The sequence below is a fragment of the Mytilinidion resinicola genome (assembly GCF_010093595.1).
Source record: "Mytilinidion resinicola strain CBS 304.34 unplaced genomic scaffold BDZ99scaffold_25, whole genome shotgun sequence".
NCBI classification, from domain to species: domain Eukaryota; kingdom Fungi; phylum Ascomycota; class Dothideomycetes; order Mytilinidiales; family Mytilinidiaceae; genus Mytilinidion; species Mytilinidion resinicola.
In genome coordinates this window covers 295,280-312,228 of record NW_022985461.1, presented here as the reverse complement: position 1 = coordinate 312,228, position 16,949 = coordinate 295,280, and the positions used below count along the sequence as shown (strand labels likewise).

At 54.3% G+C, this 16,949-nt stretch overlaps 6 protein-coding genes across 6 annotated transcripts; 3 read left to right on the top strand and 3 right to left on the bottom strand.

Moving 5' to 3' along the window:
- Positions 1 to 42: 42 nt before the first annotated feature.
- Positions 43 to 1,940, bottom strand: BDZ99DRAFT_367571 (Rap30/74 interaction domain-containing protein; the record flags this gene model as incomplete). The annotated part of the gene is made up of 2 exons (XM_033714768.1): positions 43 to 224; positions 287 to 1,940. Coding segments are annotated over 2 exons (1,836 nt in total), but the record flags the coding sequence as incomplete, so codon positions are not given.
- Positions 1,941 to 2,837: 897 nt separating this feature from the next.
- BDZ99DRAFT_452869 (PAP/OAS1 substrate-binding domain-containing protein) lies at positions 2,838 to 5,512 on the top strand (the record flags this gene model as incomplete). The annotated part of the gene is made up of 3 exons (XM_033718304.1): positions 2,838 to 2,924; positions 3,054 to 3,881; positions 3,939 to 5,512. The coding sequence occupies 3 exons, from the start codon at positions 2,838 to 2,840 to the stop codon at positions 5,037 to 5,039; spliced, it is 2,016 nt and encodes a 671-aa protein (XP_033570745.1). The 3' UTR covers positions 5,040 to 5,512.
- Positions 5,513 to 6,155: 643 nt separating this feature from the next.
- On the bottom strand, positions 6,156 to 8,231 carry BDZ99DRAFT_452866 (high affinity glucose transporter; the record flags this gene model as incomplete). Its single annotated transcript, XM_033718303.1, has 6 exons — positions 6,156 to 7,123; positions 7,173 to 7,384; positions 7,437 to 7,634; positions 7,686 to 7,995; positions 8,049 to 8,129; positions 8,183 to 8,231. The coding sequence occupies 6 exons, from the start codon at positions 8,229 to 8,231 to the stop codon at positions 6,384 to 6,386; spliced, it is 1,590 nt and encodes a 529-aa protein (XP_033570744.1). The 3' UTR covers positions 6,156 to 6,383.
- Positions 8,232 to 11,050: 2,819 nt separating this feature from the next.
- BDZ99DRAFT_162847 (uncharacterized protein) lies at positions 11,051 to 11,988 on the top strand. Its single transcript, XM_033712880.1, has 3 exons — positions 11,051 to 11,086; positions 11,133 to 11,432; positions 11,486 to 11,988. Exon 3 carries the CDS (start codon positions 11,535 to 11,537, stop codon positions 11,727 to 11,729), a length of 195 nt encoding a protein of 64 aa, XP_033570743.1. The 5' UTR covers positions 11,051 to 11,086; positions 11,133 to 11,432; positions 11,486 to 11,534; the 3' UTR covers positions 11,730 to 11,988.
- Positions 11,989 to 13,337: 1,349 nt separating this feature from the next.
- On the bottom strand, positions 13,338 to 14,513 carry BDZ99DRAFT_467907 (ubiquitin-conjugating enzyme E2 6). The gene has a single exon (XM_033721122.1). It carries the CDS (start codon positions 14,321 to 14,323, stop codon positions 13,472 to 13,474), a length of 852 nt encoding a protein of 283 aa, XP_033570742.1. The 5' UTR covers positions 14,324 to 14,513; the 3' UTR covers positions 13,338 to 13,471.
- A 98-nt stretch (positions 14,514 to 14,611) lies between these two features.
- Positions 14,612 to 16,564, top strand: BDZ99DRAFT_467906 (uncharacterized protein). Its single transcript, XM_033721121.1, has 4 exons — positions 14,612 to 14,673; positions 14,728 to 14,844; positions 14,903 to 15,089; positions 15,142 to 16,564. The coding sequence occupies exons 1-4, from the start codon at positions 14,650 to 14,652 to the stop codon at positions 16,329 to 16,331; spliced, it is 1,518 nt and encodes a 505-aa protein (XP_033570741.1). The 5' UTR covers positions 14,612 to 14,649; the 3' UTR covers positions 16,332 to 16,564.
- The last annotated feature ends 385 nt before the right edge of the window (positions 16,565 to 16,949 follow it).

The following is a 16,949-nucleotide window of genomic DNA, read 5'->3' as shown; positions in this document are numbered from 1 at the left end:
TGCTTTAGCCCCCTTGTCTGGCTTGTCTGAATCAGGAGGCCGAGGGAAGAGCAATCCTTTGTCCTTGTCGAAGACGGAGAGCGCCTTCACACGTTGGATAAAGGCGTGGTTGTCTTTTGGTGCAAGCCGGCCTTTGAATATGGAGCTGATCTCGTTGATCTTCACGCCTTCTGGACGGAGCAAGGCTTTGATTTGTTCGATGGTGGGGACAGGTATTGTCGAGCCTTGACTTTGTTAGCGCTAATCCTCAAAGACTTGTTAGTGAACGGTAACGGGAAACGCTGACCCGGCATCGTTTGCGTGGAACCGGCGGCGGAGAGAGGGCTCGTGGCTCTGCTGCGTTCTGCACCTGTGTCTGGGCTACCTGCCCGGCTGCCGCCTGGGGTGCCATTAGGAGATCTGCCTGTACCTAACCTCAATTTTAGCGATTGTTTCCGACGACCACCGTCTGTGATTTCCGAGTCGCTAGGACTTCCGGCAGCACGGAGTGAGGAGTTTTGTGCCCCTTGGGCGTCCGATAGTCTTACGCTTACGAGTGATCCCTTCCCTGACCCGTCTCGATGCTTCTTCTTGTGCTTCTTCCGAGCAGACTCATTTCCACTTGCTTCCGAGAGGTTAGGTGAGCCAGGACGCTTCTTCGAGTTTGGCTTGGACACATCAACAGGTTTGTGCTGGCCTGAAGGCGTGTTCGTTCCCTTGGTAGACGCGCCGGACGCGGGCTTGTCACCCTCCTTAGCAACACCAGGCCGCTCGGCAGCCTTCCGCTCCTCCTCCTCCCGTCGTTCCTTCTCCTTCTGCCTCTCCACATCGGAGTCATCCTCCGACTCGCTTGAGGATCCGTAGCGGTCAGAATCGGACTGTTCGTAGTCGTAGTTCTTCTCTCGCTTCATGAGAGCTTTCCGAAGCTGCTTCTGTAATCCCTTCTGCTTAGCAGCTTCCTCCTTGTCGAGCTCCTCCTGCACGTCGACTTTGCTCTCGTCTCGGAGGTCGAAGATGCGAGCAGCCAAACGATCGCGACGAATCTTTTCTTCGGCGGCCTTGGTCTCCTCCGCATCTCCTTCGAACAACCCGTTCAAGCCTTCTTCATCGTCGGCAAAGTCATCCTCATAGTTGAAGTCGATGTCATCTGCATCCTCTTCGACCTTGATCATCATGCCGTCTTCTCCGATTCGGGGTGGGGCGTCATCATCACCACGGCCAGCGATCCGAGTCTTCATCTTTCCAGGGCCCCTATTCTTCTGATACTCCTCACGCTCACGCTTGATGATGCGCTCTTCGGTATTCTTGATGAAGGAGGGCACCGAACCAACAGTATTCCACTTTTTGTCGGCTTCGTCGGCAGTGAACTGCTTTCCCTTGCTCTTGGAGATGAACTTGTACCAGCGCTCCAGCGGCACCATGCGGTATTGAGGAGTACCATCAGTCTTGTGGTCTGGAACAATCATGATGTGTTTATCAGACAGCTCTGCCTCGTACGATCCGACCCATGTCTGCTTGTTGTCGAAGTCTTCGAGGTGCCATGGAAGAGCCTCTTCGTATCGGAGCTTAGACCGCTTCTGTGCTTCTGGGGTATCATCTGGACGATAGATCTGCTCAGTCTTCTTCTGGAAAGCAGGCATCTTCTTTGTGGTAGACGGGGCAATCTTGGCTTGATTCTCCTCGCGTTGGCGTCTACGCTCCTCCTTTTGGATCTCGGCCCTCTCCCGCTCTTTGTCTTCCTCCAGAGTAGCTTCGGGATCCTCGTCAATCACAGTCGCGCCTGCGCCGGCGGGTGGGGCGCGGGGATCGCGGCGGTGCAATCTGATGGGGCGTGTAAACTCGGACTCGTTGACAATCTTGACCGGGGCTCTCTCCTTGGACTGCTGGAGCCTCATGACATGATGACGCAGGCCCTCCATCATGGCGCGCTTTGTGGTCACAAGAGAGAAGACCTTGAAGCCGTCGGCCTCGAGCTGCGCTGGCGTAGCTGGGGGTCTGGCGGTGCTCAGGGTCTGGGACTTGGGACCGCTGGCCATCGAGGTAATCTGGTGAGATATCTGCTTGAGAGGTCGCGGGGGGACTCGAAGAGGGTCGGCATTTGGCTTGCGACGGCGGCGGATGAGAGGTTTCGGGGCGCCATTGGCGGTTGCGGTGGCCGCGTTCGGTGGTTGGCCGCTGCTCATCGTGAGCTGGGTAGCGGAGGACGGTGATGCTGGTGAGGCTGGGAGCGTGGAGGATGCAGCCTGTCGTGGGCTGTCGTGGGTGTTGGTGGGAGAAAGGGCGAGGCGAGTGAGCGTATAGATGTAGTCGGATGCCTGCCTTTGTTAAAAGTGAGTGAAGGCGCCGCGCTTCGTTCGTCACCTTTTGCCAAGCATGCCACACGGGCCACACGCAGCTCGACTTGTCTATGTTTGCGAGCTCCTCCGATTCCACGCCGAGATGCTTCTTGGTGCTTCCAATGCTAGACCTGCAGACATACAATCACAATTACTTTATCTTAGAAACCTCAGCTCTCACGTCGACGCTTGTTTCTGGGCTTCTTTTCGTCCAGGACCACTTCGATGCCGCTAAGCCGGTTGAAGAATTAGTCGCTTCCGACCGACAGGTCGACCAGCAAACACTCATTCCAGCTGCTCTGTCTTTTATACCCCACCCTTTATCAAGTCAGCATTCACCCATGTGTATGGATTACGTTCTTCCTCACCCTGTCGCCTTCCTGCTATCTTTGTTACTAGCCTCATGAGTGTCAGGTGCTTCCTGTGAGCATCATCCAGACGCCGCTTCTGCGTTTACTAGGACGACGCGACCCTTAGCAGTGGAATGCGCAACTGGATACCTTTCTCCTTAGCATCGCAATCATGAACAACCCATCAGCTCAGACTCCACGCGGTCTGGAAGACCAGTTACGCACCATGATATTGAGCAACGTCACAGTATCAAATGACGTCTCCACTCTCAACCAGCGTTCTTCAAACACAGCATCCCGAGGTCGAGGACAGCGTCGAGGTGATAACACACACACTCCCAGGCATCGCCAAAATGCCCAGCAGACTAACCCCGTTGGATCACCCCAGTCACAAAGTCGTGGTCAACCGGCCGCTCGTGGCCAACCGCACGCTCGTGGCCAACCGCATGCTCGTGGTGGCTCTGTTGATGGACCCTGGAAGTTTTCTGGCCCTCCCCCTTCAGCCTTCACTCCGCAGTCTCCGCAGAGTCCCTTGACACCCAGGACCAATCGGGGCGGGCAGCAACAGGGTCCTTCAGTAGCACATGGGCCTTCTGCATTTAGTGGTCCCCAGATCCTACAGAGGCCTCGGAGCATACAGGACCCATTACATACGCCTGGTCCTGGATTCCAAGCCCCCAGACAGAATTACCACCCAAATATGAACTACACCAATGGTAACAATTACCAGGCACAATGTCAGTATCTGGATCGAGTAGCTACTGCAGAAATCCACCAAGTAGAGATGGCTCCTGAAGAAGGTTCACTCAAAGAAGCTTTCAGGGCCAAAGTAGAGTCTCTCTGTCAATCAGCTCTCCAAGAAGGCTATTCTGGGGACATGTCAAGCATTGAGCTCCGTTGCTTTGGCAGTCTGAGTTCTGGATTTGCAACAAAAGGCTCAGATGTAGACCTAGCCATCGTTCCGTCCTGGAATTCGTCTTCCAAAACTACGAGTGGCCTGCGAGTGATAGATCGAGCCATTCCACGCCTTTTGGAGAAGAAGCTCCTCGACAGCGGTTACGGCGCTCGCTTACTCACTCGAACACGTGTGCCTATCTTGAAAGTATGCGAATTACCAATACCGGAACTGTACGCAGCGTTATGTGAAGAGAGAAAGAATTGGGATGAGCTATCAGAAGAGGAAAAGTATCCGCCGCCACCAACTCCTGGAATTCCAGTGAGCCAGTCGCACTCCACACAGGGCAAATTGGACGACAAATCTGGCAACAAGCAGGGTACAAATCCCAAAGGAGGTAACAAACCCACAGGTCAAAAGCCCAACGACGAGAACAGGAACCCGAATAAGACTTCGCAACTTGGCAGACCCGCTCATAGCGTAGGCACATCCTTAGAGGGCAAGACTGCTTTAGATTCGGCCGACGGGAAAAGGAATGATTCAAATGCGTATTCACAGCGACGTTTCGACACACCTTGGCTTCGAGAAAAGGCTCTGGGACCTTTAGACTTCCCAAAGTCAGGAGTAGGCATCCAATCCGACATCAATTTCGAAAACCCTCTAGCGCTCCACAACACCACACTTCTGCGCTGCTACTGCCACTGCGATCCCCGAATCCGCCCAATGGTCCTCTTCGTCAAAGCCTGGGCCAAACGCCGCAAAATCAACTCCAGTTACTCCGGCACGCTCTCCAGCTACGGCTACGTCCTCATGGTCCTCCACTACCTCGTCAACGTCGCCAACCCACCCGTATGCCCCAACCTCCAACTAGCCTGGAACCCCGCCCAGGAGAACGCCGACCCAGCAAAAGCGCTCGCAGACACCCTCATCAACGGCTACGAAGTTCGCTTCTGGCGCGATGAGGCCGCCATCAAGCGCGAAGCCTCCCAAGGCAAGCTCACCACAAACCGCCAACCCCTCGGCGCCCTCCTCCGCGGCTTCTTCCAATACTACGCCACCCCGGGCTACGGCGTCCGCAGCTTCAACTGGATGAACGAGGTCCTCTCGCTCCGCACGCAAGGCGGCATCCAAACCAAGCAGATGAAGGGCTGGACGGGCGCGAAGTCGACGCTTATGGACGGCAGGGAGGTCAGGCATCGGTATCTCTTCGCCATCGAGGACCCGTTTGAGTGGGACCATAACGTTGCGCGCACCGTCACCCACAACGGCATCGTGGCTATCAGGGATGAGTTTCGCAGGGCGTGGCGCATCATTTCGGCGATTGGGTTAGGCATTCAACCCGAGGGGGAGCTGCTTGAGGCGGTGGTCGAAATGCAGCCGATTAAATCCCCGCCGCCGACTCTGCCGCCTTCTAAGGTCGAGACGGCGGAGAGCTTGGGTGATTTGATTAAGCAGGTCGGTGAGGAGGGTGGCTGGTAGGGCGGCGGGCACTCGGGTGCTAATGTCTGTATGATTTTCTCTAGTGTCTCTTTGGGTCAACGCATGTTTCGGTGTCTATGTTTCTCCTTTGCGGGCTGGGAGCGGCAGGCTTTTGTTTAGTCAGAACCGCCTATCTGGCTGTATCAGCTCTGCAGCCATACGAGTCCTACCAGGCCTCGATACTTCGATGACAGGGTCGGGTTCTGATTAGATCTGCGCCTGCTACGTAGACGGGTGCGGCCAGTTTGATGTCTTGGCTTGTCCGAAGAGCGATTAAAAGCCTGGTACGGTGGCTAGACTCGATATACTTTCGGATTGGTAGAGAATGGATCATTCCGAGGCAAAGTTTCACGTCTGGATTCTTTGTGTGATAGGATGGGGAGATGAAGAGCCATCACCAATTGAGCCTGTAGGTAGGCCATCGTAATCGTATTGACCTGCCAGCTTTTATGCCAGACTTGCTCCTGTGGATCTATCCCTCGCAATGGGTTATTCCATAAGTGTCCCTCGAAAATATGTGAAGCAAATCTTCGAATCGCACAGACTAGCTCCCCTTTATCCACGTTTACCACCCCATAACTCCCTCCTGGTCCAACATCAAACTCGACATATCATAACACCAGCATCGAATAGGGCGTCCAATTTGAGACTTCAAGCCCCAGTATCTACCTTAGACCACCGGCATGCGTATTCGAGGGTCTTTCATGCATTAGTGAAGAGGGTATATCTGTGACGTGCTGAGTATCTCATCCAGAGCATCAAGCATTATCGTATTAGAAGAGAGCGAAGATCGCGCAGGCTCGCTCCCGTTTCTATACTGCAATATGTTGTAATGTCAGTGATTTTGCAGCCTAGTTTAGGACGTTGCAGCACGAGCATGTGGAAGCTCACTGATCCGTGAGGTGAGCATCTTACATGCCGTGTTGACTTCTTGTGATGAGGTGGGGAATCTACTCTCAAGCGGTGGTATACAAGTCCTCGCTGCCCGTACGATTCAGGACATGGGGCAATCAACGTTGAGCCCAGGTAAGTAAGAATGGGCTGAAGCACTTCAGGGAGTATGGAAGAGGGCATATCAAGGTCACTGACATGGATGCAACTTGGAGAAGACTGCTAGATAGGTATTACCACTAGCGCCTACTATTTGAGTATTCGCAGAAAGATATTACATGCATGCCCAATAATCGATGATCGTCCATCAACCATGATTCTGAGCTAGAGACTCCGTAAAAATCTCCGTAAGCATGTTGCCGCAACCACCCCATCTTGACCCCAGTATAGTGTAGCGCTTTACGACGAACCCCAACTCTGCTTTGCCGTATCTAAGCCACTACGCTCGTCAACCTATTCCGCCTTGTTCTCGACATGCTCGATTCCGGTGGGAGCACCGGACCTGTCGCGGCCGTGGAAGCCGGCAACCTTGACCTCGCCCTTCTCGATCTGGGTCTGCAGCACGTCGAGCCTAGAGCCCTTCTTGACGCCGCGCCAGGCCGGGATGCCAGAGTCGAAGACCTCGTCCATCTCCTCGAGGGTCTTGCCCTTGGTCTCGGGAGCAGTCAGGAACATATGAATGAGGGCAAGACCATTGAAGGTGGCGAAGATCATGTACATCTTCCAGTCGATCTTCTGGAGAAGCGGGGGAACACCGAAGGCAAGGGCGCAGTTCCAGATCCAGTTAGAGGCGGTGGCCAACGAGACGGCCTTGGCGCGGATCTTGGACGGGAAGATCTCCGAGGGATATGTCCAGGATGTTGGGCCCCAGGTCGTGGCAAAGGTGGCGACGAAGAGGTACGAGCAGGCGACTATGGCCTTGGAAACGCTCTTGTGGTCCTGAACGACCCAGGTGATGGCTTTATTGGACTTGTCGGGGTTAGGCCTGCCGTAGGCGGCTTGAAGCGCGCCGTTGATGAAAAGGAAAGTCATCATGCCGAACGAACCGCAAAGGAGAGCCGGGCGACGGCCGAACCTGTCAAGGTACAGGATAGCGGGCAATGTGAGCGCAACGTTGATGATGTACTGGATGGAGGAGGTGAGCAACTCATTAGCGATGCCAGCACCCTCCATGATGTAGACGATGTAGTACACTGTGAGATCGTCAGCAGGTGAGCATGCTATAGTTGAAAATCAACTTACTCATGATGTTCATGCCGCAAAGCTGAGACCACATCTGGATTGACATTCCCAGGATGACGCGCTTGAGCATACGAGGCTCGACAAGGGCTTTGTAGCTGTTGATCGCTTCCTCCCGCTCGAAGCGAAGAGCTTCCTCAATTTCCTGGTATTCAGCGAGCACCTTGGGGTGGTTCACATCGCCTCCTCCATGGAGGTGGCCGAGAACTTGGATGCTGTACACATTGTCAGCCAATTCACCAAAGAGTGGTATCAGTTGCCACTTACGCCTCCTCCCAACGATCCTTGCTCGCTAGCCAGCGGGGGGACCTAGGCAAAAAGAACATGCCGATGAAGAGAATGAATGCTGGAACCATCTGAATACTCCATGGGATACGGAAGGCGGCAGTTCCCTGGTTGGGAGCCGTTGGACCACCGTCGACAAAGGAAGCGCCGTACTGAATGAAGTACTGGATTAAGATGCCCCTGTTTCGTTAGCTGAGAACCCATCAACTCGTGGCGCAGAGTGCTACATACCAAGTGATAGCCCATTGTTGCAATGACACCACACGTCCTCGGATCTCCTTGCGGGCAATCTCGGCTTGGTAAACCGGGACAATGGAAGATGCGATGCCAACGCAGAGACCAGCAACGACACGGCCGACGCAGAGGAGGGCGACGCCGTTCGAGGCAGTCTGAAGAATGGCGCCAATGATCCAAATAATGGCCGCGACCTGGATCGCAGTCCTACGGGAGAGCTTGTCTGCAATGAAGGAAGAGGCTAGTGCACCAACGAGGGAGCCAGCGGGCATGGAAGCCGTGATACCGCCTTGACGGTAGCCGGTAGCTGCAGGTCGTCAGTGTATGCATGGATGGGAGGTCGCGAGGGCGGAGTCTTACGGTTGCCGAAGTAGTTCTTGTAGGCATTGGTGCCGAGCACGCCGCTCATGGACGAGATATCGAAGCCGAACAGGCCACCGCCTATGAGGCTGTCAGTGAACGGCCGCAGAAGGTGGGGCAGCGGGGAGACATACCGATGGCGGCGAAGGCGCAAATGGCGTAGGTGTTATATGTAGTCCACATGTTGAAGATTGCCAGCCAAGCTTGGGTGGGTTCTTGTAGATGTGGGGGAAGCTGTGGAGAGAGAGGTGGTGAGTGAGAAGGTGAGAAGGTGTGGAGGTGTGGAGGTGGAGAAGAAGTCGAAGCTGTGGAGAGGATGCGGGGGCTTTTATGGACGGGCCTGCTTCAACGGGGGGTGTTGCGCGTGGCCGCCTGCTCACCAGGAAGGTGCGCCTGCCAAGACACATTCACTCCCTCGTTAGAGTGGCCACTCCAACGGCACCGCTGGCCGGCACCAGCCAATGACGAATAAGGACGCTTCTGGAAACCCCAGAACGTCATTACTGTGCATGATGCCCCCAGGGTCTGCCCATTCTAGCCTGCTGTTGAGCACAAGGGTCAGATATTACAGGCTGCATGGCTTCCAATGGCGGCAACACCCTGCCAGGGTGTTTCCAGCCATACCTGCGCGTACCCGCTGGCAAATTATAGCAGTGCTACTCTTCTCGGAGTACGGGCTGCAGCAGAAGGTTGGACTATCGTTCGGGCAGAGCACAAGGGCTGGATGCAGTGGAACACAGCCTTCACCATTACCAGAGGCCCCCCAAGCTCGAGCCCGACGTTTTTCACGCCGATTGACCCAGGCGAGTGATCCAAGACTAGCATGGCCTGAAGATATGAGTTTTGGTACAATTGATACAAGTTAATTGGCCGGGCAGCAGCAACGTACTCGGAGGCCCCCTCCGTGCCGACTCAGGGAATGGGGCATCTGGGAGGCTTTCTAGGCGCAGCAGATCCAGCAATCTCTTGCAGCACACAGTCGAGCCAGGAAACGAGAGGCTGGACTGGCAATCAGGCTGTTATGGGCCTAAACCGGCACGGATTGTTTCCCAAGGACGGCTGTCGTCCCAGGCAGGCCAGGGGCGGCGAGTCAAACTCGCTTCCAGCGCCCACCCGATCACCGATGTCTTCTAGCACCATTCTCTCACTTCCTTTCTCCTCAACTTCTAGCTCTCTGTCCCTCTTCGGAAACCCGCTCCTAGCACATAGTTCAGACGGACCACCTGGCCATGTCGTCCAGTGCAACCGTAATTGCCGCTTCGATCGTCCAAGGGATCGAGTGCAAAGCTCACAGCGCCACATGCAACCATAGGAATGCACCGCAACGGCATTTCTCACCAAACCAGCAGCTAGGACGTCAGGCAAGCTTGTGACTGCTTGGCTTCTAGGTGTCGTTGCAGTTGTCAGCCTTGCTATTGATCGCAGTTTGCCTGATGCTGACTTCCCCCCTCCTCGACGTGCATGGATGAGGTGCCATCTCTCCCATGCCTCATGACCCGCCTCCCACTCTTGCAAGGAATAGCAGTTCACATTCAGGTCTGGGGAAGAGGGCCGAGCCTGCCGAGCGTGGTTCGTGTCAAAAGACTTCGAAGCTCCAAGATCGAACGAGAAGAATGGTCCGAGGCCTCCCGTACCAGCATATCTGCAGGGTCCGTAGCCCTGATGAACTCTGGCAAAATTCTATTCTGTGGGCTCTCATTAGATTTACTGGCAGGTCGGTTTGGCACAATGAGAGGCATCTCAGAATCACTCATTCACTCGATACCAGAATGAGGGTGATCCACGCCTACAGTTATAGCGTACCAATCACTAATACACAGGCAATCCTAACTATCAAGTACGTTTCTCTTTAGAGCAAGTGCGAGCGCATCTTCTCTTCTTCTCTTTCCAACCTTGCTCGAGACCCTGTGCTCGAAACTCAACTTCGGTCTATTGGTAAGTTTGTCTGGCAAGCTGCGGGGCACATTCTGCTCTCAAGGGGCGAATGCAAACTAGAAAGTGGTCGTAGATGAGCTTATTACCACGTGCACTGGTTTTGCGAATGACAGTACCGACTACCATCGAGGAACAAGTTACCAGAACAAGTACATCTTAATTTTTCTCATATCTTCAAAACCCCAAAAATCTTTATTTTAACGTGAGAGTCTTTAAATCGAGATATTACTGTAGGTTCGAGTGCTACATATGGTCCAAGACGCCAGTATCTCTATACCAATTCTCTGCATTTTGGTTTAGGGACGAAAGGAGCGCGAGTGTGCCTAGCCTACGTCCTGTCGGCACTCTCGTCTACCATTTCATCGTTGATGTGCAGCTGGAGCCATCCTGGACCAAGCGTATGATCGTGCTTAGGCAGAACATCAACTCAGACCTGCTCCCGTCGCGCAATTCGGTTTTCACTTTTCGGACAACTCTCCAGGCCCTGACTGACATGCTCACAGATTCCAGATTTAACACAAGCCGTGAATCTAGCGACTAGGGTAAACTTAATCTGCGATCGCAGCATCTTCGGAGGCATTCTTGTGGACCAGAGAAGTTGTCAAAGGTAGTAATGTGCCGCAAAATCGATATCAGTAAGTCACGCCGCGATCCAGCACAGCAAAAGCGGAGCTTCGGACTGGATAAGCAATAAGACACAGCAAGTGGCAATGCTTTCCTAGCTTCAACGCGATGTGGAGAAGGCAGTTCAACACTGCGCAGTCGTTCGTTGTCTAGCAAGCCTATCCCTTTTGACTGCATTTGCCTCCCAAGTACCAAGCAGCACTAATCTCGCCGCCTTCGACCATGCAAGGTCTCTATCCCGCGCCTTGCCCGCTGATTCGCTGCTCACCATCCTCAAGCGAGCCAACCCGCTTGCAGGAATCTACCTTGGACCAGGGCCAACCTGCTGATTCCACACCAATCGCAACGCCCATCACCTTATTAGACGCCTCCTCGTAAGTATCGAAAAGGAGTACAGCAACAAACTCTACGCACTGAAAAGCCTGCATGTCAAACACTATGGAGCCCTTTTTAGCCTATTGGGCGTGGTCTTACGCAAAGTATGAGCCTCATGCAAGGAATCACCTGCTCTGCTGACCCTCACAGCAGCTGAGGTCACCATAATACAGACGTACTTACGTTTCCTCTGCCTCCCGTCTTACTCCGAGGTCTTCTTATGCCCAGATCCCCATCGCCGATTTTGAGACAATTCTTCTCTCCGATATCAGATTTCTCGCGACTACGACCACGACCTTGCTATCTCTCGGGATCACTTGTACAATTCCGCTATTGCGCACTTGGTATCACAGCGACTGTCTCGCGGTAGCGAACCATCTCAGAGACGAGGAGGCACCAAGCAGCCACGAGGCCCCAAACTCACACCTCCGACAAACCGAGCCCTGCATTGTCAGCCGAATCTGATGCCCGCTTCGACAACCTTTTCTTAGAACACCTATCAGCTAAACTCCTACCGCTTGCAGTAGCGTTTATCACCCCAGTACCGCCCAGATGCCCCACGGCATAACTAGCAGCAACGTCGTCCGCACCATCATCTCTACCTGCGACATCTTCGTGCTCGCCATCGGCCTACTCGAGCCTCGCCCAACAGCCGGGATGAATCCAGAGCAAGCTCTGGACGCGATGGCGCCGTGGCTGATCGACGCCGAAATCTTTTGGGAGCGGATGTTCGGGATGGCGCGGTGAAAACGGGTAGGCTTGTCGGTACTACAAGGGCATAGCAAGCTCTTGTACGGATGCTGTGGCACCGAACAGGCGTTTGCGCGACTATTAGACGCATTGCTAGCAGATGATGCGAGGGCAAGATGCTTGCAGGAAGATGGGATTGGAGGTGAGAGTGCAGCGGTGATGCCGATATCAGAGGGCTGATATAGGCGTACGGTGCTTATGCGGCATTTTTTCCCGAAAGGCAGCAGATGCTGAAGGAACGAGATCGCTTTGAGGGGAACAAGTCAAAGATAAGACGACCAAGCACGAGGCATCCTGGCACAAACGGTGGTACTGACACAAGTACGTGTACGAAATCGAGAGCCGAGGTGGTCCACAAGAAGGTCAGAAAGATGTGTGGTGCCGCAAGGTACGGGTAGCTGCGTCTTTGACAAGAGGTTTCTAAAAGGCTTAACTAATCTAGTTTCTAGTCTGTAGTAAGTAGACAAAGCTCTTGCACGAAAGTTAGAGGTAGATATTCTCACGCTTGAAAGCAAACCCCAATTCGCATCCTGTCACACTCTCATCCAACCTGCAGCCTTACCTCTTTCCATCACAACAGCATACTCACCCGATTCCGAGCTCCAAAGCACTCAAAATCAAGCTCTCACTCAACTTTCAGCGCTCTACGACTAGCCACCTACCACAAATCCCCCGGTTCTAGCACAACGCTAAAATCAATCCCAAAAAACCCGCACCCAATCCCGATAACTCTGTAAAGCGGAGTCTCGTACACAACAGGCCGTGGAAGCACGAAGGTCCAATGCTATAACTCTTCAGTAGGAACAGCCACTTATCCTCGTGCAGGAGTCGACGGGACCTACCAGTTACGCGGCCCCTCCCCTCCCCCCACACGCGTCCCCAAATATCTCCTCTCCCGACGCGCAAAAAAAAAAACAAAAATATCATAGGGTGAATGACCACGCACGCGGTTTAACGAGCTCTGCTCGGCACATACACCAAAGGCTCAGCGCAGCTCGTCTCCTTTCCCTGACCGGACGTTTCTGGTCTCTGATAGAGAAAGCTGCGGCATTCTCTCCATGACCCCATTGCTCACCTTCTCGCTGCATACCGAGCACGGCAACTCTGTCATGCTGTCGAGGTACTTATCCACGCTAAACGTCGTTTCCTAACTGAAGGAGGAGGGAGAAGTGGATCTTTGCGAGAGGATAGCCCACACCCAGGGAATCCGCTTACTATTAGCTCTTAAATATGCAGCGTCGTCTCCAGATACAAGAGTCCGCAGGACATAGCTAGGAGATCAATGGGTAATGCCGAGGGAGGGGTAGGTTTGTTGCTAATGGCGGTGGGGAGGGCAACGGTGCAGGTGGTTGTAGTTGCGGAGGAAGGCCTGATGTTAGATTTCTACTTGAGAACTGTTATGGGATCTGCGATTATGACCTGTCATATATTGTGTATTTCTTCTTCGAGTTAGGTTCAGCTGTGGCGGTAGATGGTCACGTGAGGAGAGCACTTAGGAACAGGGGCTATTACTACCCATCGATACGAAAGTGTGCCAGTGAATGGTTGATTGATTGTTTTAGCTTGTTTCGTTCTGTAGAGCGCCGGTGTGCTCTAATAGTATGCGTCCTAAGGGAAGAAAAAGAGGGCCACAGACCAAACCGTTGATATCAAATCCGTCGCTTACCCGTCCCAAAATCTGAAGACTCCGAGAACACCGTTCTTATTTTGGTACACAGACCTCGCTTCATTCACCGGCCTCAAGGAGAGGAGACGCCCTCTCCCAGCATTCGTGCAATCAGAATGTAGCTGAAGAAAGCTCCAAACACTATGCGCCACTTGTTCCTCCCAATCCAGCTCTGTCCCGCATCTCTCGCAACCTGCCCGCCCTGTACCACAGCACCCACGCCCGTGGCAGAGCCCCCCGGCAGTCGCCGCCGCAACGCAGCCGCCTCAGGCGAGCAAGGCCCATGTGAGTTCTCCGCCGGCACTGTGAGGCCAGATACCGGATCGATGCGCTTCTCTTTCATAATCTTCCAGTTCTCCTCGTCCAGCTCCGGCCACTCCTTCCTAAACTTGACACCACCGTCGCCCGCCTTAACTGCGCCGTTCCCACGGGTGTTCGAGCTCTGCGGAGTAGTAATGCCGGGGATCGTGCGCGTCGAGGTGCCGCCGCCGGTTGAGTTCCACCATCTGGTGCGGGCCGCGAAGAGCTTGCGTTCGTGATCGGTTGCGCGCACGCTGCCCGTCGTCATCTCCTCGGATGTCATGAAGCTGAGCAGGCCAGTCAGGATGGTCGAAACCTCCCACGCCGGGTTGAAGGACTTGGGGTGGAAGTCGGAGATGCTGAGGCAGAGGCGCGTCGAGGGCTGGAAGCGGCCGCTGGGCGTGTGCATGCGGATGGCGGGCGGCGCGAAGGGGTAGTCGGGCGGGAAGATGAGGGTGCCCCAGTACTGGCCGCCGACGTAGGGCGTCTCGGGCGGGCCGGTCAGGATGTAGTGCCATTCGAGGATGTTGCGCTCCGAGGGGTGCGCGACGATGTAGGGGGGCGGGTTTTTGGCGATGGCATGGTATTCCTTGGCCAGGCGGGTGGTGGCTACGGGTGTAGCCATAGCGACAAACGGCGGAGGAGGTGCGAGGGTGGGATGTGGTTGTCGAATAGAGTGTGGCGGAGGAAGAGGACAAGGGACCTGAGACAGGAAGATTAGGTGTTCTAGATTGCGTCGGCAGCAATAGAGACAAGCAGAAGAACAGGAACGAAGTGAAGAAGGGGTTTGAAGTGAAGAGAAGTGAGATAGAAGATAGACAGATGAGAGACCCTAGAGTGGATCCATCTGACGGACGTGCCGTCACAGCCCCAGACCGTGGGCGCTTGGCACCATGTTCCCGACGCCCGTTGGACGAAGTGCTACTGCACTGCTCGACAACACCGGCCTCAATGGCTTCCCCCATAGAAGACGATGTGCGTGTACCTTTCCCCGTGCAATTGGAGATACACTGACGGCCAGAACTGCAGGTCTTCGAAAGGCTGTGCCAGAAGCCCGACCCTGCCGAGGAACAAAAGCGCGAGCGAGAGTTCAACGACAGGCTTCACGCGCAGTATCAGAAATCCCAGTCGAGGCTGTTCGAGATTGTACGTTCCTTCTTGGGAGTATGCTTCTGTACAAGTGTGGCTACTGATTACTTTGTAGATCGACGACAACACCACTCGACCAACTACCATCTCAGAGATCCGCGTCTTGCATGCTTCACACACCCGGCGAGATTTTCTGGAGCGCATCTTCAACCCGCTACTAAGTGCCAATCGCGACGGCCCATACACCCTAGCCGAAGCTCTAGCAGATGTGTCAAACGCGACCAACAAGCTCCAACGTTTTGGTATATGACCTTCAAGATCAATTTTACTAGCTTGGACTAACTGAGACGACAGACATCTTCAAGAACCCGATCTCCATTTACCTGGACAAGCCAGATCCCGCAGACCCGTCCACGACCCCTACCGACATTGCTATATACATCTCTGCCCAGGAAAGGGGGCTGTATACCGTCAAGACCGGCACAGAAGTGGGTCATTCTGAGGGCAATGCCTTTGTCAACGCTCAACTACGGAATCTGTTCGGCGGAGCAGAGTCTCTGAATGCACATGCCTCGCTCGGGACGCGGACACGATCTGCCTACTCTGTCGGCTTCGATACTCCCATTAACAGCAATCCCGATCTTCGATTCCAGCTAAACGGTATTGCGAGCTCAACATTAAAGAGCTGGGCCAGCCACGAAGAGGTCGTAAAGGGGGGCGACACGAAGCTACGCTGGTTGACACCAGGCGGTCACCAGCATGAAGTCGGGTACTCTGGTATTTGGCGCCAGATCACCGGGCTAGCCTCGAACGCCTCTCCCACTGTCCGCAACGACGCCGGCGACTCTTTCAAATCCAGCATCTCCCACACTTGGACCAAAGACGAGCGCGATTACCCTCTCCTCCCCAGCCGTGGCTACCTCCTGAAAACCGTGTCCGAGCTCGCCGGCTTCGGGCCATTGAAAGGTGACGTTGCATTCGGCAAGCTTCAAGCCGAAACTCAAGCTGCCCTTCCCCTAGGCAGCGGCATCACCTTCACAGCCGGCCTCCGTGGCGGCCTGCTCTATCCTCTCGCGCTCGGCGGCAGCTCAAACTCCGCTCCGCTCCCCTCTCGCCTCAATGACCGTATCCAACTCGGTGGGCCCACCGATGTCCGTGGCTTCCGCATCGGTGGTCTAGGTCCCCGCGATGGCCCTGACGCTGTCGGTGGAGATGTCTACGCTGCTGGTGGCGCCAGTCTACTCTTCCCCCTACCCCGTCTGGGCGCTGAGACACCGCTACGTATACAGGCCTTCATCAATGGCGGACGGCTGCTCGCCCTGAAAGGGAAAGGCAAGGACGGCAATGAATCAACTCTAAACAGCATGCAGCGCACACTCGGGGCGCTGAAGGATGGCCTACCGAGCTGTGCGGCTGGATTGGGCCTAGTGTACGCGCATCCAGTGGCTAGGTTCGAGGTTAGTTTCTCGCTGCCGTTGGTGCAGCGGAGAGGAGAGGCCGGGCGCAAGGGGGTAGCGTTCGGTGTGGGGATAGAGTTCTTGTAGATAGATAGATGTAGGCTTTTGTGTCTGTAGAAATACCAACCTGTACTCGCTTTTTTGTCAGGCCTTTGTTGGAAGATATGCGAGCGGTTGAATGCACCTTTGAGGTGGTGAGTTTAGAGTTGAGGCAAGATATTTCCATATCCTATGGATATAGACAGAGCTTACCACTCTCACTCTGAGCGTCAGCGAACTCCTACCGGCAGAAATCAAATCAAACAGCCCCTCAAAACGCCTTCGAATTGGTCCACTCTCTCCCTCCTCTATATAATTGCCTAGCCTGGTCAGTTTACATATCCCTCTTCTTTAGGCTCCATCCTCAGCCTTCAACATCACCGTCAACATCAACAACGACTGGTCATTCTGCCTCGGGCGATACTACAGTACTGGAATACAAATTCTAGGTTAGGCGTCTTTTCCATCTCCTCCATATTTATAATGTTGTGCTGAAGCACCGCAAACAGCGGTCAAGTAGGCCGACTGTCTGCGCTTGACATTTCTCTGATTCAAGCTCTCAGTGACTTTACATCTTATCGGAATTTCCATAGGAACGCCGAAGCATCTCAGAGGGTGGTAAGCGAGTTGTCCAGAGGTTTGGCAAGGCAGTGTATAATACTAGTT